General features: G+C 64.8%; 1 protein-coding gene across 1 annotated transcript in view; it reads left to right on the top strand.

Annotated features, from left to right (window-relative positions):
• Positions 1-25,169, top strand: part of TMEM132B (transmembrane protein 132B) — a 152,565-nt gene that overhangs the window by 114,102 nt on the left and 13,294 nt on the right. The window contains exon 4 of the mRNA XM_036014932.1: positions 16,011-16,197. Within this exon, the coding sequence (XP_035870825.1) occupies positions 16,011-16,197 (187 nt within the window). The remainder of the gene's footprint in view (positions 1-16,010; positions 16,198-25,169) is intronic.

Raw genomic sequence — 25,169 nt, 5'->3', positions numbered from 1 at the left:
TGTGTACGCACAGGTGTATCTCTGGGTATGTGCATACACACGTGTCTATGCACGCACATGCACACACACACGTGTCTCTGTGTATGTGCGTGTGATGCTCTCGGTCACGGGATGCAGAGGTGACCACGACACATGCCCGCCTGTTTGGAAACCAAGTGCCAGCCGCGAGCCTGGCCTGTCTGCAGAGCCGGCCTCCCCTGCAGGCACCTGCCGGGATGGGGCCGGGGCAGCGAGCCCCGTGCCTCTGGCGTAGAAAAGACGACATCCCGGCCCTCTGGAACCCCCCGGAGTTTGGAAGACCTTCCAGACCCTCTGCTGCTCCGCCTCTCGGGAGCACACCCCCAGACAGAGTCTCCGGGAGGCGGAGACCATGCGCCCCGGCCGATCTCGCCCGCCACCCTTCCCGGTTTGCGTCGTGCCCAGGCCTGTGTCCTTCGCCGCTTTTCCCTGGGACGCGGGGACGCGGCGTCTCCCTCGATGCCCACTCCCAACCGGCAGCAGCAGCTGCGAACCGTCTCCAGGTCGGGAAGCGAGGTTCTGAGTGCTCCGCGCGGACCCTCTTTCCCGGTCTGTGAAGCACGCAGGAGGACCTGCCGTTGTAGGGCTGGGCTCGTTACCAACTCGAGACGCGCCTCACCAGGCGGGGCCCTCCGGCCGCTGGGACAGAAGGCGCTCTGTGCATCCAAGCAGGAGCGAGCCGGCTGCGTCCAGTGGAACGCAACAAACAGCCATTGACGGGGCAGGGGCCTGGAGTGGCGCCTCATCGGGGGGTGGGGGGAGGTCGAAGGAAATCCAAAGGAGGGGAGGAGTGAGACTGAGGACGCGGTGCCCTGCCGAGGCGGGAGAACGGGGAGGGGACGCGTGTGAAGAGCCAGAAAACACCAGCTCTAACTGCTGTTTTGGGAATTGAGGGGGGGGGCTCTGCCCAGCCCAGGACGGCGCGGGGGCTCCCCTGGGGGGGCCGGGGGACGTCACACGCCCGTGTTGGAGCAGGGGCAGGAGTATGAGCAGGCCGGCCGAGGAAGGAAGCCCATGCGTGTGTGCGTGTGAGGCTGCCGGGGGGGGGGGGGTGTCCTGGTCCCTGCTGGACTGTGTCCTGAGTTTCCCGAAAAGGCTGTGGGACCGGATGGCTTCCACATGTCGCTCCCCTGGGGTGGGCTGTTTTCAAGGGTTTGTGGGGTTCTTAAAAAAACAAAAAGAATCTCCAGGAATCGGGAGGAATGCGGGCTGGCACTCGTGTAGCTCATCAGTGACGTGAGGGCGCCGCCGGCCTCTCTGTGGTCGGGCGGAGCCGTGTGAAGTCGCATGTACTTTGTGTGTCACTTCATGTCAGAGCATGTGCTCACTACCACGGAACTTTCTGGAGCTCTTCCCCAGGAGATTGGCCCTGCAGAGGCAGCATGGGCCGGACCAGGTGTCCACACACCTTGCCTCTAAGGGTCCGGTGGTCGCTGTTTTCGGCTTTTCCAACCAGGTGCTCTCCAGGCCGTGTACATGCTCGCACGCCCTCGTTGGCGGCAGCGTGGGCTGGCTCCCCATCGGACGTGTCTGCGAACGTCCCGCAGACGCTCACCGTCACCACGGCGTGGCTGTGTTCTCTCTGGAGGACAACGTGGCCGGCCCGCAGTCAGAGCCTGTGGCCGTTGGGTCTGCACAGTGACGCTTTTCTCCGGCGGGTCTTGCTTTTCTGTTCATTTGCTCGTCCGTGGCGAGCCGTCTGAGCCGCCTCCTGCCCGGGTCTCGGGGGCCCGTGGTGAGGAGGCGGGAGGCAAAGGGCAGGGCAGGGGTCTCAGGGCACGGGTCACACGCCGTGGTCCCAGATGCCGAGCCCCATGGTCGTCACTGCAGGGCTGGGTGGTGGCCGGACACTGTCAGTGTGGGGCATGCTTTCTGGGGTCCAATCCCCTCCCCTTTCTCTAGATAAACACTCTGGGGCATCTGGTCAACCCATGAATTGGGCCACCTGGTCAACCCATCTGCCGCACAATGCTTTATCTTGATTATTGCGTTTTCTTGGTGTCCTCCGAAATGTCAAAGCCCTACCCTTGGCCCTAGGACCAGGTTTCAGTGCCACCCAACGGGCTCTCCCCTCCCAATGGCCTGTGTTGCATGAACACGTTGGCGCCGCCAAGGCTCCAGTGTGGCTTTGACTGGCCTTTTCATTCAGGCCGATGTCTATCTGGTCCTTAAAAACTGCCCGGAGGATCCGTCTGTAGAAACACGAGGCTTCCACTTACTAGTGTTCCGACCTGGGGCAGCTCAGTCTCTTCCTGTGTTTCCTTCTTCCTTCCTTCATGTACACTTGCGCCCCCCATTCCGAGCGCCTGGGAACGGGCTTCGGTTTCCCATCGGAGCTGCAGCTCGACGGTGTTGAGTGTAACAACTCGCACTCAAACGCAACAGAATGCTCCAGGTGCTGCCGCATTCAGGTCTCGGCACCGCTGGCCCCTGGCGGGCCCCAGGTCTCTGCCCAGATGTCGCCTCCAGAGAGAGACCTTCCCGCCCACAACGCGACAGTGTCCACCTTGCCTGTCACTCTCAGGCTGTCCTGTGTTCATTCCTCTCTGGCGGTTACATTCGGACGTTATGTTTCCGTGTGTTTTTTAATTTATTTTTAGAGAAAGGGGAAGGGAGGGAGAGAAACACTGATGTGTGGTTGCTTCTCATGCGCCCCCTACTGGGGACCTGGCCTGCAACCCAGACACATGCCCTGACTGGGAATCGAACCGGCGACCCTTTGGTTCGCAGGCTGGTGCTCAGTGCACTGAGCCCCACCAGCCGGGGCCTCCATGTGTTTGTTGTCTTTGGTCTCACTGTCCTGGAGCGTCAGCTCCAGGGGGCCAGGGACTGGCTGGCTCTGTCACTGCCACCGTGTCCCCGGCCCCTGGAAGGCAGGCTGGCACACAGTAGTGGTTCTTTAAGTTTCGCTGACTGAGTGCACGACACTGCCTGCGAGGGTCAGCGTGGGGGTCGAGGGCTTCACCAATGTTTGTGGCAATGTGTCATTCCTCCAAAAGCTCCTTGTGTAAAGGAAAGGCCGGTACTTGGAGACCCTCGGCACGGCAGTGTCCGGGGCAGTGACTTTTACTCCCGGACTCTTGTGACAATAACAATAGGGTGTGACTCACAGGACTGTCATAAGTTTGGTGGGAGACAGTCCCCTGTCCAGACCGCCCCCCCTGGCTTCCAGCCCAGCGCCTTTGACCCTCAGAATGGTGGGCTGCTGGGTTTCCTTCTGAGCCATTGCAGGGGGAGCCCTCCGGCCACAGCTGCTCGCTGGAGCGGCTGCCTGGCAGCGGGGGCGCAGGCTCGGCTGTAAAGTGAAAGCTCCTCCCCCCGTTCCCACGAAGGACGCGTGCCCGGGGCACCGGCCCGGACAGCAGCGTGCTATTCCCCGTGGGTCTTCCTCCGCGCCCCCCAGAAGGTCCTCCCGGGGGCGGGAAGTCCGGTTTGCTCCAGGAAATGTCGCCCAACAGCGGCCCCAGCCTGGGCGGGGCGGGGGCGGTTTTAATCTCCCAACACTAAAACACAATTTATTTTGCTTTCCAGCGATTATTTTTGATGGGTGCGCGCAGGTTGAAAAAATCCCATTTGCGGGTGATGGCTGGGGTCACCCACGCGGAGCCGGACTCCTTTGTTATGGACTGTCCACGGGCGTCTGTGACAGCATGGAGGGCGGTGTGGGACGGCCTCCAGCGGCTACCGCCCTTGGGGGCCCCTGCAGCTGCCCAGCCGGGTAGAGGCCACTCCCTTCCCAGGCAGCCGCTGGCCAGCCGACTGGACCTCAGGGATGCTGCCGCCTGGCCTGCCCCGGCCGAGGCCCACTCATCCCCGGGCATCTTTGCTCCGGAGCCCGGCGCCGGGCAGGGGAGGCTTTCCCGGGTCTGCCTTGTGGTCCTCTCCTCCTCCTCCTCCTCCTCCCGCGGGTACCAGCCTCAACGGAACGCTCGCCGTCCCAGCTCCGTTTTCCTGGCTGCCTCTCGGGGGGTCTGAAACCACTTGGTGCGAAGCGCCGCCCCCTTCGTGCCCCTCCCCCCGCCCCCCTGCTCTGTGCTCCTGAGCAGTGAACCCCGGGCACCCCGTGTTCATCCGTGAGGTCCGTGCCCACTGGGGGGTGGGGGGTGCCTGCCCGCAGGGGGCGTTCCGTGAAAACGCTGACTCACGGGTGTGTGGCTTCTCTCACGCCCCGGCCTTGGAGTTCTCCGGGGCGGGGGGCGGGTGGGGGACAGAGGGAGGCCCTGGCAGCGTGTCCCAGGGTCTCCCGTGGGGAAGCGGGCTGAGCCACACCTGGGCGGGGCTGCGGTGGAGTCAGCACAACCTGAGCGGGCTATGAAGGGATTCAAACTCAAGCCCGATCTCGTCATAATTAAAAGAAATTGTCAGGAGGAAACGGGGCCATGCAGACAGCCAGGCGACGCGGGGACCCAGTTCCGGGGCGCGGCCTCCCGGTCTTGCCCGGCACAGCTCCCCTCTTCCTAGAGCTCAGGCGGTCGCCCTTCCTTCACCTGCTGGTTCTTCAGGGAAGTCTCTCTCTCTCTCTCTCTCCGTCTCTCTCTCTCTCCGTCTCTCTCTCTCTCTCTCTCTCTCTCTCTCTCTCCGTCTCTCTCTCTCTCTCTCTCTCTCTCACCAAGAACCTACATTTTTTCTCTTCCAAGATCAACGATTGAGGTCATAGGGGGTAAAGTCCTAACATTTTTTTTAAGATTTTATTTATTTTTAGAGAGGAAAGGGAAGGAGAGAGAGAGAGAGAGACAGAGAGAGAGAGAGAAACATCAATGTGCGGTTGCTGGGGGCCGTGGCCTGCAACCCGGGCATGTACCCTGACTGGGAATCGAACCTGCGACACTTTGGTTCGCAGCCCGTGCTCAATCCACTGAGCTATACCAGCCAGGGCAGTCCTAACATTTTTTAGCTGGGCGTTTTTGGCTTTTAATTTGCTTCCTTTTAAAGTGTAGATAAAAGCACTTTGGTTTTGTTACTACTGGTTGAGGGTTTTCGTTTGTTTGTTTGTTTGGTTGGTTTTCCCCGCCCAGAGAAACAGCGGGCGCCCTGGGTGGGGTCTGGATGGCGTCTGGGTGAGCCCCTCTCCCGGCGGGGCGGGCACTGCCGCTGTGGGAAGACCACAGACCCTGGCAGCAGGGATGTGCCTCGCTGCTGGGGGTCCTCGTCTTTTTGTCCTTCGATGGACGTCATGTCGTCATTGGGGGTCGGTGGCCAGCTTTCCTGGTGAGGGGGCCGGTGTCTTGGGGTCTTCTCCCTGCGGGTCTCCTGGCTGAGTTTAAGAGCGTCGTGTGGGAGCCGGACAGGCTCCAGGTCCCCCGAGAAGGTGCCCCAAAGACCCTCCATCTACCTCTCCCCTGCTGCCTGGTGGCGCGTGTTTGAAAATTTGCGCTGAGACTCGGGGAGCCTGGGTCCTGTCACCCCGGCTGCCTGCTGGCTCTCCGGTCGGCCCGGAATAGAAAGCTTTGGCCGGCTCTGACCTTTGACTCTGGAACGCTACTTAGCATGTCTTTCGTGGCCCCACTTAGTCACCTACCTTCGTCCAGGTGGGCTGGGTATGACAGGTGTGTCACTCTCCATAGGAAGTGCCACCAAGCTCCTCCTCCTCTGTGTGCCGCCGGGCGGAGGCTGTCCCTGCACGCAGGAAGCCAGAACGGGAGCTGCGGCCTGTTCCAGCCGCTGGATTCTTTGGGCTCCGCCCTGTCCAGCGCCTGGGGGTAATTAGGGCAATTACAGTTAGCTGCGGTGACACACAGCCTCGTCTCATATGGCTGAACGCCGCCTGACGACGGGCCTGGAGAGGGTCTCTGAGCTGCGGCCAGGTCCGGGCAGCGGGCCGCGCGGCCTGGCGGCTCTGCCCCGCTCGCCTGCCATCTGGACGCTTTGCTCGGGCCCCGCCAGCCTGGAGGTTGCCATGGCAACCGCGGGAGCGCATACACGGTACTTTCAGAGCGGAGCCTGGACCTGGCTCACCTGGCCGCTCCGCAGGTCTCGCCGGGCAGTGCTCGGGGGCGAGGCCTCAGGGAGGCCAGTGAGCGGAGCCGCCCTGCGCGCCCGGAAGGAAGATGCACGCTCTCCCGGCCACCCCGAGACGCTCGTCCCCACTTTTTACTTTCAAAAGGGCCACGCTCGCCTTCTCCCCCACCCTCCTGTTGGACTTGAGCTTGTCGCGTTCCCCGCCAGCCCGCAGGCCGTCCCGTCCTGTAGTTTCCGTGTCTTCCGTGTCTCAGCCCGGCGTCTCCCCCACGCTGGGCGGTCCCACGCGTCCCCGGAGCGGCCTGCTAGGGGAAAGCCGTCTGTGCGTCTGTCCGGCAGGGGCCGCTCAGCAGGGGATTCTCCGTTCCAGGGCGACACCTCCCTGACACGGTGGAGGGGAGGGGACTCCCGAGGGGTCTGTGGGTGACGCTCCAGTCTGCTGAGAGGACCCGGTGTCAAGGGCAAGGCTGAACAGAGACACTGGCTTTATCTCACGTGTGGACGTGTATTTAAACGGACGACAGAGCAGCCTTCTTTTTCTCCGCCAGGCGTCGGTCCTGAGGGACTCGGCCCTGAAACGGTGCATTCGGGGCCACCACTCCCGCCGGCTGCCGGCCCTTCCCTGCTCCAGGCTTGTTTCCCCGGGCGTGCTCGCCGCCTGGCCTCTGATCTCACCCAGGGACCGGCCCCGAGGAGATGGAGGGGGCTGGGGTTCGGGCGCTCCTCTGACGGCCGGGACGGTCAAGGCTCTGAGAGGGAGTCTGCCCGTGGCCATGCAGCTGGGCTGCGGCAAACGGGTGTGCCACTCGCGTGGGCGTCAGCAGCATCGTCTCAGACGCCGGGTGTGCGTCCGCCCGAGTTGGAGGTCCTGTCACGCTGTGCCCACGCTTTCCCGAGGCCCCCACGCAGGAGGGGTGGCCCCAGAGGGCAGGGGCTGACGTCCGGGCCTCGCCTGGCCCTGCTGCGCTTGGAAGGCAGCATCTGCCGGTGAGCGCTCACGGAACCGGGACACCAGCTGCGTCATAGTGCAGGGCAGCACTTCTTGGGGACCTCCATGACCTGGTGGGATGCTTTCGTTTGTTCAAAACCTAGATTTTTAGTAAATTAAAACCAGTGACCTGTTATTGAGCTGTATATACGTGAGCTTTAATTACAGCGGGGGCGGGGTGGCACAGGGACTGCCGTGCAGAGAATGCCGGGTGGCTCCCGTTTACTCTGGACAGTCGCTAGGCTGCGCGTCCTGGCGAGCCGGGTTCCCCCTGAGCGCTGGGCTTGACCGCTGTGCGAGCCTCGTCCAACTAGACTCTCAGGGCGCCAGGCTCCGCGGTCCACGCCGTCCTTGCTCACTGAGGAGGGGCTGGCGGCTGACGGGGACTGGGTGACCGAGGGGGTGCAGACCCGGCTCTGGCCAGCCTCCAGGCTTTGAGTTCAACTCTTTATTTTTTATTTTTAAAAAGATTTTGTTTGTTTATGTTTAGAGTGAGGGGAAGGGAGGAAGGAAGAGAGGGAGAGAAGCATCGATCAGTTGTTTCTCATACACGCCCGGACCGGGAACCACACCCGCAACCCGGGCGCGTGCCCTGACCGGGGAATGAACTGGCGGCCTGTTGCTCTGAGGGTCGATGCCCAGCCCACAGAGCCGCAGTGGCAGGGCTCGCGTTCCCCGCCCCCCACAGACATTTGCCCAGCAGGCCCGGGAGGCTGTGCAGCCGGCATGCACATGCTCACTCACGACACTCCCGCTCGGGGAGGTGGGGCTCCCCTCCGTCCCCCTTGCGTGTGTGGGCAGGGCCTGTGGGCAGGGTCTGTGGGCAGGATGCAGTGACTCGCTGCTCAGGAACTCGGTCTGGCGGGAGTGAGGTGTGTGACTTCAGGGGCCGGGTCGCGGGAGCATCGCCCCTTCCCCCCTGCTGTCTGGGGTCCCGCCTCCCGGGAAAGGCCAGGGCCGGGTCACGAGGAGGCTACGGCAGGTCTGGGGAGATGCTGCCGGCGAGGTGAGGTGCCGAGTCCTCCTGCCGACAGCCGGGGGAGCGAGCCGCCTCGGAAGGGGCCCTCCAGCTCCAGACGAGCCCTCGGGCAGCCGCAGCCTCACGGGGGTCTCACGAGGGGCCCTGGGTCAGCACCGCCCAGCTCTGTGGCTCCCCAGCGTCTCAGGCCAGGAACTGTGAGATCACCCGTGTCCCCTGCGGTGTCGCAGGGCACTGGGGTCAGCACATCCCCAGTAAGGCTGGGGCTGGAAGGGCGGCCAGCCTGCCTTAGGCGGCAGCTCACGGGGGTGTCTTGCTCCTTCCACAGGAAGTCCTTCCAAGAGCATCGAACACGTGACCGCAGTCGCCTCAGAGGCCGCTCTGCGCGTTTTAAGGGGACGCGGGCTCGGGGCCGCTCGAGGCCCCCCACCCCTCTGATCCATTTGGGTCGGAGCAACGGCGACGGTGAGGGCACCGGGGATGACACCACCGCCCTCGGCTCTGGGGGCCCTTCCCTGGTCTGGGCCACGGGGGGACTCAGGCGCCTCTTAGCTCGGCTTTGGAGCAGAGGAGAAGGGGAAACCCCCCCCCCCACCCCGGGTGGCGAGATGAGCTTCCGGATGGTGGCTGGGAGGTTTGCCATGGCGAGTGCTTGCGGTTCAGACGGTTCATGGTGGGGGTGGGGGGTGCGCCGTGCAGGCTGTGGGGCCCGTGTTCTGGAAAGATCGGGCTGCCCACGGGAGGGAGCGCGAGGCTGTGAGGAGTGAGGTGTGTTGCTGGCTCTGGGTCCTGACATGCGGCTCTCTCCGGCTCGCCGGGCCCGTCAGGTGCGGTGCAGGGCGACCCGGGGGAATATTGCCAAGGCAGAAATGGCGGGGCAGGGCCGCCTGCCTGCCCACGTCCTCGGGGACTTCCACGCTGTCCTGTTATGCTTTTAAAAACATCCTCACCAGCCCTGGCTGGCGTAGCTCAGTGGATTGAGCGCAGCTGCGAACCAAAGCGTCACAGGTTCGATTCCCAGCCAGGGCACATGCCTGGGTTGCAGGCCATGACCCCCAGCAACCGCACAGTGATGTTTCTCTCTCTCTCTTTCTGTCTCCCTCCCTTCCCTCTCTAAAAATAAATAAATAAAATCTTTTTTAAAAAGCAGTTACCTTTATTTAAAAAAACACATGTTTCCCGGCCGGAACCCCGGACAGGCCAGACGTGGGCCCCAGAGGCAAGAGGAGAGCGTGGGACGCCCGAGGCGCTGCCCCCAGTGGGGATGGAGGGAGCCGCCTCTGGGGTGGGGGTGGGGCCCGGTGGGCGGTGGTCTCGGGGGCGGGGAGCGGAAGTTCAGTGTTCTATGTGGGAGGGACATTCAGAGGGACACTTAGCCGGGGCTGTTGAACAGCAGTAGGTAAGTCTGAAATTTGGGGGAAAACTCAAAGTTCTTGCTCCTTCTAAGCAGCGAGCAGCGAGCTCCCTGGTCCCGCACGCAGAGGTCTGCAGTCTTATTATTCCACTGCGGGTGGACGTGGGCATCCTCGTGACCTGTGCTCTGTGGGCAGCGCACCTGCTGGGTCGCCCACAGACTCGGCCCCGCCCCCTCGGTGTCTCAGCCCCTGGCAGGCAGGCCGGCCACTCCTGGGCGGGGGTTTCGCCCCTGCTCTCAGCGGGGAAACACCGGGATGGGGAGTAAATTGGTGCCGATGGCAGGTGTCGGCTGGCCCCTGGTGACCCGGCGGCCTGCAGCAGCTGTGGCCATCTGGAGGAGCCCTGCTGACCGGCACGCGCAGGGCGAGACCCCGGGACCCTGGCATCATTAGCGGCTGCTCCCACAGGGTGGCCAAGCCGCCTGCGAGGCTGAGGCAGGACCCCGTTTAATGAGGCCCCGGCCCCCACAGGGCAGGAGAGCGGGTGTCTGGGAGAAGCAGAGTCTTTGAAAAGTAGCAAGTTCACTCGCTGTGGGTGTGGCTCTGCCCCCCACTTCCCCACTGGATGCGGCCCTGGGCCCCGAGCGGAGCTGGGGACACAGCCCTCCCTCCACGAGCGTGCAGACACGAGGGGGTGAGTGTGACAGGGTGTCTCCAGCAGCAGCTTTGGGGTCACTGGCCTCCGTCTCAGGTGCCCCCTGCGTGTTGGCCCGTGGGCCCCGAGGAGAGCCGACAGGCCCACACCCCGAGGCGGCTTCCGTTCCCGTGTCGTCTCTCCTGTCTGTCCTCGGGGCCTTGCCTTCCCCTTCAAGGACACCCGGCGGCAGCGGAGGCGCCTGCGGCCTGTTACAGAACAAGAGCCCTCCTCACGGCTGGGGGCAGGGCGGGAACGAGGGGGGGGGGCGCTCACCCCAAGCCTGACACCGAGGGGGCGGGCACAAGGCCATTTCCCGGAAGGGCCCTCGGGATGTTGCCGGGAAGACGAGGCAGCCGGGCACAGCGGGTGGCTGTGGCAGCTGCCTCAGCTGTGGCCAGGTTCGCTCGAGGCCCCGATGGAGTCGAGGTCCAGCTGGGAGGGCCGGCGGGCCGCTCGAGTGGGACGCCGTCGTGGGCGCGGCCGCCGAGCCGGGGGAGGCGCCCAACACCCCAGCACTCCCGCGTGCCACTGAGACGCGTTGTCTTTGGCTCCGGGAAGGCGGTGGGAGCGGAAATAAGGTCACCCGTGCGGTCTGCAGGGAGCTTGGGGGATGTGAGGACAGAGAAAGGAGGCGGCCGCACCCTCCTCCTGCGGCGGGAAGTGGGGCAGTGGGTCGGCTGCTCACCCTGAGCCGGCTCAGGCGCGACAAGAGCTTCTGGGGGGCTTAGTAGGGGGAAAAACACGTTCCCGGTTTAGATGGGGGTTGGGGGGGGGGGAGAAGCCGGTCGGGAGGGGCTGGCAGCGGCCGCGTCCTGTTTTTAAGGGAAATGTTTCCTGATTAGAAACTGGTACGGAGCACGAAAGGTAACCTGGCACACCTTCACTCACCCACGTGCGACGGGAGCTCCTGGTGCCTGGCTTTGTTTTCCTCGAATTAAAAAAGAAACTCCAGGTAGCAGCGGCGGAACCCTTACGCACCCTGTGCTGGTTTCCCTCTCTGTCACCTGTCACGACAGACAGAGAGAGAGAGAGAGAGAGAGAGAGAGAGAGGGAGGGAGAGAGGGGGAGAGAGAGGGAGGGAGGGGGGGAGAGAGAGAGGGAGAGAGGGGGGGGGGGGGGAGAGAGAGGGAGGGGGGGGAGAGAGAGAAGGAGAGAGAGGGAGAGAGGGAGGGAGGGAGGGAGGGAGGGGAAGGAGGATCCCTGTCATCACTCACTCACTCAGCATGTATCTGAGGGGGGAAGCTCTGGAAACCTGGGGTGGGTGGTAGGCGCAGAGTGGCCGGCATGGGTGTGTGTGTGTGTGTGTGGGGGGCACTTCTCAGTGGGGTGGGGGGGGCCCCGAAGGCGTCTGGTGAGCAGGCGCTGTCTGAGCGAAGGCCTGACGGCCGTTCTTTCTGACCAAGCGCCTGGTGTCCATGCAGGTGGCCTGGGACGCCCTTTCCCTGTGGGTCCCCCTCCCCCGCCCCTCCCCACCTTGGTATTTTTCAGGCTTCAGGCCAGGGACCCACTGGGTCACCAGACCTTGGCTGAGGGCCGGCTGGGCTGCGGCCCCCGCAGGCCTCGGCCCGCCCCGAACCCCCTTTCCTCGTCTCCATGGTAACTCGTGTCCTACTTTAAACCAGAAATGACAATTTGAAATTTGACATACATTTCTCACTTTTTAAAAATTGGAAAAGCTTATCCGGCGTTTGAAAGAGAAGCGGAATCCCGCTGTCTCACGTGCAGGAGGGTGGTGGGACCTCGTCGGCCAGGGCCCGCCTTGCGTGTCCACTCGACGAATCCAAGAGGCATCGTCTCCTCTCGGGCATCTGCTCGAGAGTTCTCCACGCCCAGCACGGAGCCAGCGTCCAGCCAGTGCCACCGGGTAACCAGACGCGCCGGGCACGCTGGCGACCACGGCGTCCCACAGACCCCGGCCTTTGGAGAACTTGGGTTCAGGTACTTACCCATCATGCTCCTTGGCACTGGCCCGAAGGAATCGAAAACTTATTTCCACAAACCAAGACGTCCTTCAGGGGAGGGTGGGTGGATCCACCTCGGCCCCTGTGGACCGCGGGACGTGTGTCACTCGGCGCTGGAAGGCGTGAGCCCTGGGCCGGAAGGAGCCCGTGACTGCACGTCCCTTGGAGGAGGGACCAGCCTGGGAAGGCAGCTTCGTGCTGCGGGGTCCCAGCCACGTGCCCTTCCGGAACAGGCGGACTGAGGAGCTGGTGGGAAGATTGGGGGGTGGCGGGTGCCGGGAGGGGTGAGGAGGGAGGGTCCTGCGGGGCAGGGAGGGGGTCCGGAGCGGCGAGCGTCCTCTGGATGAGGCCGTCGTGACGGGCCCTGTCCTCGGCCGCCTGTCCAGCCTGCAGGGCGCACAGACCAGGAGTGAGCCCCATGCCCGCTGTGGGCTCCGCGTGACCATGGCGTGTGCGTGTGGGCTCCTCAGCTGTGCCACGTGCGCTGCCTGGTGGGGACGCTGACAGTGGGGGCTGTGCACGTGGGGGGCCGGGGGGACACGGGGCACCTCTGTCTGTCCCGCCCAGTTCCGCCGAGAACCTGAAACTGCTCCGGAGAACGAAGCAGTTTTTGCAGCAAAGGCGGGAGGCACCTCTGGGAGCGGAGACAGACGCATCTGCTCAGAGCAGAGAGCGAGTCAGCGTGCCCGGCGGCCGGACAGAGGAATGGGGCTCGGGGCTCCTGACCGGTGGCTGCTTGTCTCCCAGAATGTGGGCGATGCCCCCCCCCAGAATTTTACAGGGTGCCCCGCCGGCCCTTTGGAGCGGGCTCAGTGAGTTGGGCCAGCGCGCGCCGCACCCCGGCATTTCTCCAGGCTCCGCGCCAGCTGCTTCCCCCGGGGCCGGAGCCGGAGCCGGAGCCGTGCAGGTGCGGCACGGTCCCCCCGGTGAGCGGCACAGGGGCCCGTGGCGGTCCGACCTCTCGTGCTCCCCGCGGGCCCCCGGCGGTCCCGGCCTGGGCGTTCGCTCACTGTCACCGCCATCTGGTGTTCACCGTAAAAGTGATGCCCGGAAATGGGCTCCTGAGAAAGGAAAGGGAGGCCCTGAGACCAGAGACGGCCTCTCTCGCTCTGTCCCCTTCCAGAAAAACCCTCCTTGTGTGTGTGTATGTGTGGGGGGCTTCTGGACGTCTGGGGGTGGGGGGGGCAGTAATGTGTGTACATGGCACAGCCTCCGGAGACCGGTTCCAGCTCTGAAACTCTCTGCTCCTTTCTCCCTGATTTCCCCCTCCCCCTCCGGCCCGTCCCCCTCCCCCAGCCCCGGGAACAAGTACTGTGGCCGTGACCAGCCCAGAAGCGGCCGCACTGGGCTCCCGGGGAGGGAGCGGCTGGGCCCCCTCCCAACACGAAACGTGTCTGAGCTGTGTCAGCCCCACGTCCAGGGCCCGGGGCCCAGGGAGATGGCTGGGCGTGTATTGAGGGACAGGGGGGAGGAGGCTGTGTGCGTGCTCTAGCGTGAGGAGCACACATGCACACACACGTACACACATGTGCACACACATGCACACACGCCTACATACATGCACCTCTCCACCTTGGGGCGGAGTGCCTGGTGATGACGTGTATCTGGTGGCCGAACACTGCCCCCCCTCGGTCTTTGCTGAACCGAGAGAACGAAGCGATCCCTAAAGCTGAAAGGCGTATGAGGAATGGACCAGGAACAAGTAGAATTGATGGTTATGGACCCGTTTCCATAGAAATGGACTCACTAGCCAGCCTGCCCGCCGCCCCCATGGAGAAGGCCCCGCCCCCAGTTGAGAGAAATCCCTTGAAGTAAGAATGTACCCCTGAAAGTGACTCCAGTGACTTGATGGTCATTCCCCTCGTCACCGCGCTCGGGCAGGTCCCCGGAGGTGGCCCCGCTCCGGGCCAGGACGGCCGGGGGGAGGGGCCTCGCACAGGCCCCGCCCCCTCTGCCCGAGGGTCTCAGCCCCAGACCAGGGTGCGCCCGGCAGGATCGGACCGCTGGACCCAGGGGGAGCGCGGTCCTCCCTCCGTCCACGCCGCAGGGGAGAGCTGAGGTCTGATCTGGGCGGGGAGAGCGCCTTCTAGGGGGGGCTCAGCAGACGGGCGTGTGGGGGCCCCTGGGCCCACACAGGGGACTGCGGGGGGGGGGGGCACGGATGGGACATAGGGGGGCGGAAGCCGAGACCTCAGTGCCCGAGCTCCTGAGATGCCCCCCGAAATCCAAACTTCAGCCCTTCCTTCGTGTCTGCTTCGCCTTTTCCCTGGAGCTGCCCAGGCGTGCAGGGTCCCCGGTAGGGGTCCCCCCGCGCCCATCCGCCCCCTCGTGAGGCCCCTCGTGAGGCCAGGCTTCAACGCACACGCTCTCCACGTGCAGAGGGGCCTCCCGGATGGATCCACGAGGACTCGAGGCCGCCACGCCCCACACCCGGGGGCGGCTTCGCGGGCAGGCCCCGGCTGGGTCTGCCCGTGGGGGCCCGTGGACGGTTCCGGAACCGTGTCTTCGATGGTTTCGGCACCAGCACAGCCTGTGTCCCCAGCTCTCCGCAACGTACAGCGCGAGTTCACATCCGGCCCCTCGTCTCACCCCGCAGCTGTCCCGGCAGCGGGCAGGCGGCCCATCGCCCGCCCACTTTCCGGGCGGGGAGGCCGAGGCGGGAAACATGGGAGTGACTGGCGCGGGGTAGGAGCAGGCCAGCGGTTCCGCCCGCGGCGTCCACGCGGCAGCCACGGCCACGTGTGGCTGTGGGGCACTTGGGAAGAGGCTGCTGTCGGGGGGGGGCAACGGGAGGGTTAGTTTGGTTTATTTTTGAGGAAATTTCATTTGAGTGCAAGCAGCCATGTGGGGCTCGGGGCTGTTGCACTGGGCTGGGGGCGCCCGAGTTTCTCAAAAGCTGCCCGAAGCGGGCAGAGGTCGGACCCGGCCCCTTCTGTGTGGAGTCCAGCGCGGGCCCGTCGTGCTGAGAATTCCGCCCCGGTGCGGCCAGCTCTGCCAGCCGTGTGTGTGCACGGCCTCGGGCGCCTCTGGCGTAGGCGCGGCCGGCGTCCGGTCCTGGGTGTCCGCTGCTCTATGACCCCCCCGAGGAGGGGCGCCATCCGGGGTCCCGGCCTCCCAGCCCCTTTCGGCCCCGGCAGGCCCACGGGCGGGAAGGACACAGGTTGGCTGGCGTGACTGGGCCCCGGGGAGACGCCGTGACTGGCTCGGCCAGCCTGCGGTCACAGCCCTCGGACCCGGGAAAGGCTGGAGTCGGGTGCTGGGAGCCGGTAGCCATGCGAGGCCATCGCAGCCCCTTCCGGGGGGGCGTTTGTTTCCCCCTTTGTCCCGAGGGTCTCCCATGTGGGCACAGCCTCAGTCCCCACGTCTGTGTCCGTGACGACGGGCTCCCGTGCGCACAGACACGGGGTAGCGCCTGTGTTTGCCACCTGTGTGCGCCTCGCCCACCTCGTTCCCCCTCCGAGCGCACCTGTGAAGCCGTCGCTGCAGGTGGCTCCTGCCGCCGCGCTGCAGGCCGGCGAGAGGAGGAGCCGACGGCTGCACTTCATCCTGTCGCTCGCAGTTTGTGACGTCCCTGGGTGTCCTGGGTCTCGTGCGTGGTGCCCAGAGACCCTAGAGCTCAGAGAGCTGGACCCACACGTCCATCGGTCGGCAGCCCCAGTAGGAGCAGGAACCCAGGCCGGGCCTCATGGCTGGAGCAAGGGTGCAAGTGGAGGAAGCTCAGGGGCAGCTCTGGGGGTGGTGCGTGTGTGGTGGCATGTGCATGCGTGGGGCAGGGGCAGCTCTGTGTGCAGGGTATGTGCACACAGGGGAGGTGCCACCGTGGAAGGCCAGCTGCTTCCCGGGGCCCCAACCGTGGCTCGTCACCGCTCTGAGCTCGGGCCAGCGATGATGGGCAGCCTGGGCACTGGGCTCCGCTGGCGCTGCCGAGGGCCTCGTGGCGCTCGGTGACCCTTCCTCTGGTCGACTGTGAGGAGTGTGGCCATTTCGTGGTGCTCTTGACCCTGTGTGGTGCCGCGGGTGCGAAGTCACACTCGGACGTGTGCTTGTCTTCCAGGGTGAACGGCTCCTTCTCTGAGATCTTGCAAGTGGACTTCGGCGTGGACAACAGCAGCGGCCTGGCCGGGGCCCAGGCCATCACGTGGCAGGTGGAGTACCCGGCGGAGGAGTCCCGGAGCCAGCTGGCCGTCTCCGAGATCTTCGTCAGCCAGACCAGCTACGTGGGCATCGTCCCCCTGGCCATGGTGAGGGGTGCGGGCTTCAGGAGGAGGGTCTCGGGGGAGGAGGCTCTCCGTGTGCTCGTGGGGTCCCTCGGACACGTGGCGTTTTCCCGCCTGCTCCTTCCCGTGCGCCCAATGCTCGGTGTTCAAACAGGGAAACACCTAAACTGCATTGGACCGGCTGCTTCCCGTGCGCCTCCCTGGACGTACTTAGAGTCCGCGGGACAAACCCTTCTCTCTGTGCATGTCGCTGAGCTGGTTCCCGGGGAGGCCCTTTCTCACCGTGTCAACCTGTGTGCGTGTCAGGCCAGGTGCGGCGCTGAGCAAAGGTGGTTTCGTTGAACAGCGCTGGGGGGGGTGGGTTTGCATGGTGGGGACAGTGGCTCCCTCTGCTGAGTGACCACCCCCCGGGCAGCCCGCTCTGCCTTGAGGGTTCCCCGATGGCTCGGGGTCGGCACACTTTAAAATGCAGGTGGACCCCCAGGGTCTTGCTGGGACCCACACAGCGGGACCTGGCCAGGGCCCCAGCATCCGTCAGACCCTCTTGTGTCTTTGTTGCATTGGCCTGGAGGGGATCGGATGTCTGGCCGGAGCTTGGGGCCGAAGCCCCATTCACGACCGGGCTCGGGGGCTGCACCCGAGAACAGGACAGCGTTCCAGAACGTAGAAAGGAGGGTGCTGGTGGGTCGCCGGGGTGGTCAGCCCCTGGGGGTGGCGTGATCCGGGTACCCTTTTCCACACCGGAAATATTCAAATACACATTCAGTTCTGTGCTGTTTTGACCCACCCAGATACCCCAGGTAACCTGTGGGTGCTTTTGTCTGGCACGCCCCGGTGGGTGCCAGGGTTAAGATCGTTGCAAACGAAACCCTGTACCCTACGACCGGCTGTGCTGTCCGAGCGTCCTGCTTCTCAGGAAGGCGGCTCCTGTGTGTCGTGCACACTGCACGCCTCTGGCTGTCGGCTCTGCAGGGGGCTGATCTCCCCTCGGGGGTGGCTTCTTGCACTTGGCTTTAATTCCCATTGGCTAGGAAGTGCCGAGTTGGAAGGTCGAGTGGGGTTGTGTATTACAATGTACCTCTCCCGTTGGCTGAATGGGGTCATGTGTTACAGTGTAACTCTTGAATCTGTTGAGTGGGGTTGTGTGTTACAAGGTAAGTCTTAGATTGGCTGAGTGGGGTCACGTGTTACAATGTAACTCTTGGGCTGGCTGAGTGAAGTGGTGTTACAATGTTACCCTTTGAGCATGCGGAAGAGAGACTCTGAAACAGCTCAAAGGGCTCCGAGCTGTTAGCAGAGTGTGCAGTGGGACCAGAGCTGGCAGTTTATCTTTATTTAATCAGCCGTTATTGTGTCTTCTTTTCAAACCTGCATCTGCTGAAGGGCGGCCTTCGGGGGGGGGGACTGTGTCCGCTCACGCTTGGAGTGGACGTGCCCCTTTTGAACTTCCTGTCCCTCCTTCCCTCCTTCTCCGTGGCAATGAACCCCAGACAATATCTCTATGAGGTGAGGGTACTAGTGTCCATGCCCAGAGAAGGCCCCCCCCCAAAAAGTGGGTCCTGTTATCCTGGGGATTCATCCCAGCCAGGCCTGTGATTTAGAACTTGGCCGCCACGTTGTGTGACCCTGGCCTGGGTCGGGTGCTGCTGATGCCTCTTGGGTAGCAAACCAGCCTCTTCACTTCTCTGTGAGGGTCAGTACGCAGCCTCGTACTGGGGGAGGGGTGCCCGGGAGCGCCTTGGGGAGACCCCAGGCACGGGAGCTGGTGCAGCGGCCTGGGCAGGAGGGCCACAGCCGTGTCCCCATCTGTCCATCCATTCATCTGTCCATCCACCCTCCTACCCATCTGGTCAGTCGCTGTGCAGCGGACATTTATCCAGCACACAGTGCGCAGGACCCATTACTTTTCGGGGGATGGAAAGGGAAAGCATGGAGCTGGTGGAGATTCGGGGGTGAACTCACCAGGCCTCGGAAGCCACTGGCGTCCAACAGTCCCAGCTCTGGCAGGGCAGCGCAGACGGCGGAAACTCCAAAAATGCCGTCTCAGAAAGGGCAGCCGAGCACGAGGGGCGTCAGGTCCCAGGGCAACGGTGACAGGGCTGACTGTGTTCTGTGTCGTCTCTGAAACCCGAAACTAAGCTCCGGCCGGCCGCCCCGTGCACCCAAAGGGCGGGGTCTGGTCCCTTGCCAGGGCACCGGTTCGGGAGGCGGCCGGTCAGCGTTTCTCCCTGACACCGGTGCTCCTCTTCCTCCCCCTCCCTCTTTCCCTCTAAACCCGCACTCATACCCTCAGGTGAGGACTGACATCCAACGCTGACCAGTGCCCTTTGCGCTGCCCCCCGCGGCTGGGACGTGCTAGCGACTGTTCCCGTTCTTTCCTCTTCTCCCTCGCGTGTCTGTGGAAGCCCGGTTTTCCGTCCCTCCCTGGCCCCGGCCCCATTCCTCCTGCCACTCCTATGGGTTTTCTGTGTGTCGACCGAGCTTGGAGCCTGGAGACAGTTTCCACGGGCGGCTGGGAGCTGGGGGCCGCAGCCCTGCATCCAGCCTGGTTCTCAGACTCCGAGCCCCTGTAGATTGAAACCGCGTCGTCTTCCCACGAGGGAGGAGTCAGCGGATGAACCTGCGTGGCGAGTGTCTGGGCGACAGGGCGCACGGGCTCAGCTGGGGGGACAGCAGGAGGAGTCGAGAGCCCTCGGTGGCCGCCGGGACCTGAGGCGTGACAGCGAGGCCCGGGCGCTGCACCCCCGGGAGGCCCTCCCTTCTCCGTCTCCTCTGGCAGCCGAGGAGGCCGACCCGGTGCCGCTCTTCCCTGGGCGCTGGGACGGTGGCACCGGGTCCTCGCTCGCTCTAAGTGTCCCGGCTGGGGCCCCGAGGTGACCGTGAACCACGCCTGTCGTCACAGTGAACCCCCCCAAGTGCGCTTGCAGGGGCCCTCATTTCCTGGGGTGATTGTGCCTCAGGGCCCCAGACCGACAGTGGACTTGACCCGGTGAGCCTCCAGCTTCCCGTCCCCGGAGCTCCCCACCCCCCTGCCCCCCCTCAGGTGGCACCTGCCCTTCGTTCCCTTGCTCTGAGTGCGGCTGGGCCTGGCGGTGGAGCCTGTGTCCTGGGAGCCCCAGCCCTGACCTGGACAAAGGAGGGCAGGTCCAGCGGGTGTCCCGAGGGCCCCTCAGCGTCTGTCCCCTGAAGCAGGAGGGCCCCCCGGAAAGACGGAAGGCTTGGGGATGAGTCATTTCGGGCAGCAGCAATGGAAACGGCCGTCAGCCGGCGTCCTGTTCCGGGTGCCGGTCTGATCTGCCAGGGCTGCCGGCCAAGGGGCCCCGCCGGAAGGCTGCGAGTGGGAGGGTCGCGCCCTCTCCTGGCTCGGGAGTTCGGCATTGAGGTGTCGGCAGGGCCACGCGCCCTCCCTCCAGAGGCTCCGGGTTCCCTGTTGTCCCTGCCCCTCCTGGACCCCCCCACCCCCGGGGCTCCCAGCCTCCCTCCCTTTGTGGCCCGATCCCTCCAGTCTGTGCCTCTGTCCACACAGGGCTGTGTCTGTCCGCCCCTGTGTCCTTTCTGTAGGAGGACGCCGGCCGTTGGACTCAGATCCCACCCTCGTGCAGTGGGACCTCACGTCCACTAGTTCTCTGTGCGGGGAGGCGGAGGTCCCGGTGGACACGGGGGCGGGTGGGGGCGCAGTGTCCAATCAACCCCCTTCGGGTGCAGGAAGCAGGAGTCGGCTCCACCTGAGGCGTGTACCTGTCACCTTTGACCCGGACGGGGTTCGGGCAGCTCAGCCCCATGCCCCCAGCGTCCCCGGGGACACCAGTGCTGTGGGTGACGACCCCCCAGGGCTGCTAGGTCTGCAGTGGACTCGGCCGCAGGGGACCCGAGTGCAGCGCTGGCTCCGCCGGGGCCAGAAGAGGTGCCGGGGGCTCTGGGGGGGGGGTTTCCGGGGGAAGTGTGACCTCACAGGTCTGTGCAGAGGCCTGGGGGCCTGTCCTTGCATCCAAATGCAGGTGCCGTCACAGCCACCCGTCGGGGACGCACGTGGCCCCGGGCAGCAGGCGTCCTGCGTGGCCCCGACACAGCTCCGCCCCCCAGGGTCCCTCCTGGCCCTTGCACACACGCTGTTTCCTTGGTCACGCACACGCGGCTCCCCCCGACCGACCCGCGGCTCACCGCCGAGAGGAGCAATGTGAAGCTGTCAAGAACGGAGTCCAGCGGGCGCACTTCACAAGTCACCAGAAAGAACCGTCTTGGTCGATCGAGATTAAAGCCGTGCACTTTGCGGGTGCCGCCGGGCCGGGGGCGGCCCCCCAGCGCACAGCGCTCACCCCGTGCGTGTGTGGCGCCTGCGAGGACAGTGCCTCACCCGTCACCGCCATGGCCCTGGGGCTGGACCCAGATGTTAGGTCATTTCCCAGCTTACCCTTGAAACGTCCCGCCATGGAGGAAAGGATCGCTCGTGGGGGGGGGGGGGGGGCCCCAGCCAGTCAGCTGCGTGGAGCAAGGGGAAGAGAATGCCCACGGGACGTGCGGGTCTGCTGCCCGCGTCTGCGCCGGAGGATCTGCGGATGCCTGAGTCCGATGAGGAGCAGGACAGACGGACCCCGCACACGGGCCCCGAGGGACGCTGGTGGCTGCCAGACGGGGGAGCGGGGGACGGGGTCCCTGGGTTTCTGTGGCGGCGGGAACATGCGGGGTGGATTTCTAAGGCTCTGCACACGCCGTGGGTGTTTAGGGCCCGTCTCGCGAGAATGTCCGTCAGGGGCCCCTGCTGGGGAGCTGCCCATGCCACGGGGCGACGGCCCGAGGGACAACACGGCGCGAGACTGCCCGAAGGTTCCACGCTCCTCTGTTGCACGCCCGCCCGCACACACCGTGCCCGGAAGGTTCCACGCTCCTCTTGCACGCCCTCACACACAGTTCCCCGAAGGTGTCACGCGCCTCTCTCGCACACCCGCAGATGGCAGGCCCGGCGGCAGCCCGCGCTCCAAGACGGCTGTTTTCCGTTCCACGTGGGAGCCTTTCCGGGGCCGGATGGCCGGCTGTGGGTTAGCCGAGACCCCTGGCTCCTCCTCCCGCGGAGCCTCCTGTCTGGAAGGGACAGCCGCCGTCCACGCAGGGGAGACGCCGGGGCGGGGGTGGGCTCCAGGCTGTCCTGTCGCAGGTGGTCCCCGAGCCGTCGGGGCCTGGGTGGCCTGTCCCAGAGGGGCAGGGGCGATGTGGGGCGATGCCCCTGCCTCTGTGGACCTCTGTGGGGGCGGCACGGCTTTCTCTAACCGGCTGGAGTTGCACTAACGGTGGAGACAGAGTTTGTGATGGGCCTGAACTCTTCCCTGAACCCGGACTCACGGGCGACAGTCCCCGGGGCGCCCACTAGATGGCGCTGCTCACACACCAGCCTGTGGCCTCCCTGGCCCTGCCCTCCCCTCCCCCAGGACCTCCCTGGACACCTGCCCCTGGCCCGTCCACCCCTCCCCCAGGGAAGGGGCTGCTCCTCAAACTGCCCTTGACTCCCCTGGGGCCCCGATGTCCCCACGTGCGGGAAGTGGAGGCTCCCTCCTGCCTCCCCGCCCAGTGCCCAGCGCAGCCCCCGGCAGCCTGGAGAGGGGTGCCCCCTCGGCCCACACCACGGCCCGCCCTGCGGCGGGATGGACGCCTGAACGTGGCTTTTTTGTTTCTCCTTGGAAGACTGTATCCTTCCTGTTTCACAGGCTGCCTGCCCATCACAACGTGTTCAACAGCCCAGAGGAAAGTACCCCCCCTCCACCCCCTGGGGATCCGTGTGCCCTTAAGGAACCATCATCCGACGGGACGGTTCTGAGCCCACGGAGGCGTGAGAGCCGGCTGGGCAGGCGGCGGCCTGACGGGCCTCGGTTGCCGTGAGCACAAGGTTCCTCCCCCCCCCGCCCCCCGACGCACAGGGGGCTTTTCAGGCGTCGAGCCCCCCTCGTCACTCTCAGTGAGAGAGGATGAAGTTCCAGCGTGAAGTTTCCGGACTCCGGGAAACGGAAGTCAGGACAAGGGCCGCTGGTCTCTGAGACGCTGCGACCCCGGGGCAGGGGGGAGTTTATGGTGGAGACAGCTCGGGGCTCGGGCCAGGCCTTTGTCCTGGTTACAACAGACGTCCCCTTGTGGCCACAGCCTCGGCGTCCAGTCCTCCGAGGCCAGCCCTTTCTGTGCGTAGACCGTCTTTTCTGAAAAAAAATTAAGTGTTCATTTATTTAGAACTGTGTTTCAGCTTCATGGGGTGTAACCACAGACGAGCAGGATGGTCTGTGTTTAGGGGGGCAATGGGATGTTTTCACGGATGCACGCGCGGTGTGAGGTGATGACCGTGATTCGGAGAGTCAGCGTGTCCGTCACCCCACGCGGCTGCCGGTCCTGTGTGGGGGCGGGGGGGGCCTGGTGTGCGTACACGGGCTCCACCGTGCCCACACGTCTCAGGCTCGCAGTGCGGTGTCCTTGGTGGCGGCCACCTTGCCATACACTGGACCTCCAGGGCCATCTGCCCTGCAGGGTGGGAACTCTGTGTCCTTGGCGGTCACTCTGTCGGCCCCACCTGGCCGCCACCACCACCGGCTGCCTTTGGCCTCTGGGAGTTGGACCCTTCCTGATCCCACCTCTGACAGGGATCTCGTGGCACCTGTGTCCCTGCATCTGGCCGACCTCGCCAGATGCTGGGCGGCATCTGGCTGAGCCGCGTCCCCCAGGCTCGCCTGTGTCGCATGAATGGCAGCGCTTGGTCCTTCCACACCATGTTCTCTGTGTCCGTCCGTGCGTTGATGCATCCAGGGGTTTCCGTCCCGTGGCTGCTGCCGTGGCCGCCGCCTCCCAGACATGGGGCGCAGGCGTCTGAGCTGACACAGCGTCTGTGGCGTCCAATGTGGCAGCCACTAACAACACGGGTCTGTTTCAATTAAGGTTAATTTTCATCCATGTTTGCCCGTTACCTGTGGGTGTGGGACAAGCCCCTCCCCCGTCCGCCCCTCTGACCCCTCTGGATGGACACGGGTTCCCGTAATCCCGTGGCGGTTGGCCTTCCACTCGGCTCGGCCCCGGACGGTTCTGGGTGACGGCTGTGCCGTGTCTGAGTTGCAGTTGTGACGCGGTGGGAGGAGGCACCGTGTCTGCCCGGCCGCCCTCGTGGCTAGGAGTCCAGGTTCTGTAACGGAGGGGGCGGGGCCCACCCCACGGCTGAAGACCCAGCTCAGGCTGCTGTCCTGGGCGGGAACTCGGACCCAGGAGACGCCCTGCCGGTTCTCCTCTGGGAGGAGGACGGGGTGTTCGGGGGATACCACGGGGTGGGGGCGCTGCACCGCCTCACGCTGGCGAGCGTGTCTAAATGGGTTTTCTCAGGACAGTGTCGGCAAGCACCAGCATGTTCCTGGGAGTAATGGTGCCCTCCCCCCGCCTCGGGGTCATTTAGACGCGAGATTCTCACGCCTGAGCTTTGGAATCTCAGGGGGCTGGCTGAAAACGGGGGTTCTTGGGCCTCCCGGCTGGATGCCGAGTTCCTGAGGTTTCGTTCACCACGAAGCGGCCTTTCTGCCCGCCCTTCCCTGCTCCACCCGGACGTCAGCCGGTGCGTGCCCTGCCCCCGCCCCACCCCTCTGTGGCTCGGAGGTCTCCGCTGCTGGCCGCCTGGACCGCCCGGGGCTGACACACAGACGTGGACGGGGAAGAAAGCAAAAGTGGCCTTTCCCTCCCCCCCCCACCCCCCTGCCTGGAGACCTGCCCTGGCACCCCCTCCTGCACTTCCTGTTCCCCGCGTCTTGTTTTTAACGCCCGATGGTCGTGTTCGACTTCTTAGCTTTCGCTCTTCCGTGTCGTCGTCGAGTGGGTTGGCCACCGTAGCACCGAGGCGGCGTCTTCGAGCCACAGTGGTTTATGATCACCGGTGGGGGGGCTGGGGGGCTGGGCGGCTGGGCAGGGGTCCCTCCGGGGGGGGGGGGCGCTGTGCGCCTCGGGGCCACCGGGCTCTCTCCCGTCTCCTGGGACCAGGCGTCCAGCCTGGCAGGTTTCGGAAAGACGAGGTGATGAGCAGGGGTGCGGGCGTGCCTGAGGCCGTGGCCGCTGAGGACGGCCACGCTGCGTCTCCCTTCTCCTCGCGCGGGAAGACACGTGGTTTCCTTCGCTGCCTCCCCCGCCCCCCCCCCCCCCCCGCAGCCTCCTGCGTGTGAAGGAGGAATGAGCTCTCAATTTCCCCACTTCCTCTCGGTAATAGCCCCTGTCGCAGAGCATTATGCACGAGCACTCAGCCTCGCTGGAAACCACGTCCGAGGAAATAACCTGCGTAATTTTGTCCGCAGACGACTGGGGGGAGGTAACAAGGACATTATTAGATTACGGCCGAGACCTGACGCCAGCGGCGGGCTGCTGATGAAGATCTCGAACAGTCACTCCCCGCAGAGATGGGGATGGGGCGGGGGGGGGGGGGGGATCCCGCCTGAGGCAGGCCCGCGGCTGCCCCGGGGGCGGGCGGCTGGAAGTTTCCTCAGCAGGGATGGAAGCGCCGGCCTCAGGGCCGAGGTTGCCCTTGGCCTTGCCCCGTTTTTGACCGCTCCGTGCCTCGCAGCTGTGTTCCAGACAGGGCGGGCAGTGTCGCCCGGCCCCGGGGAGCTCTGGTGGAGGTCGTCCCACTGACGGAAAACCTGATGCCACATGTAACCCCCTCCCGCCCCCGGCAACGAACCAGCCCGTCATGCCCAGGCCCTTCCCGGGCCCTTCCTAGGACGTCACTCTTCTCCCTGACAGTCCCTGCACCTGCTGTGTGGACAGGGTTTTTTTTATGTTTTTGGGTTTTTTTTTTTTTAAGATTTTATTTATTTATTTTTTAGAGAGGGAAGGGAGGGAGAAAGAGAGAGAGAGAAACATCAATGTGCGGTTGCTGGGGGCCGTCGCCTGCAACCCAGGCATGTACCCTGACTGGGAATTGAACCTGGGACACTTTGGTTCGCAGCCCGCGCTCAATCCACTGAGCTACGCCAGCCAGGGCATGGACAGTGTTT

This window comes from Phyllostomus discolor, chromosome 13 (assembly GCF_004126475.2).
Source record: "Phyllostomus discolor isolate MPI-MPIP mPhyDis1 chromosome 13, mPhyDis1.pri.v3, whole genome shotgun sequence".
Lineage (NCBI taxonomy): Eukaryota > Metazoa > Chordata > Mammalia > Chiroptera > Phyllostomidae > Phyllostomus > Phyllostomus discolor.
Note: the sequence above shows the minus strand (reverse complement) of the source record. Positions and strands in the feature narration are given on the sequence as shown.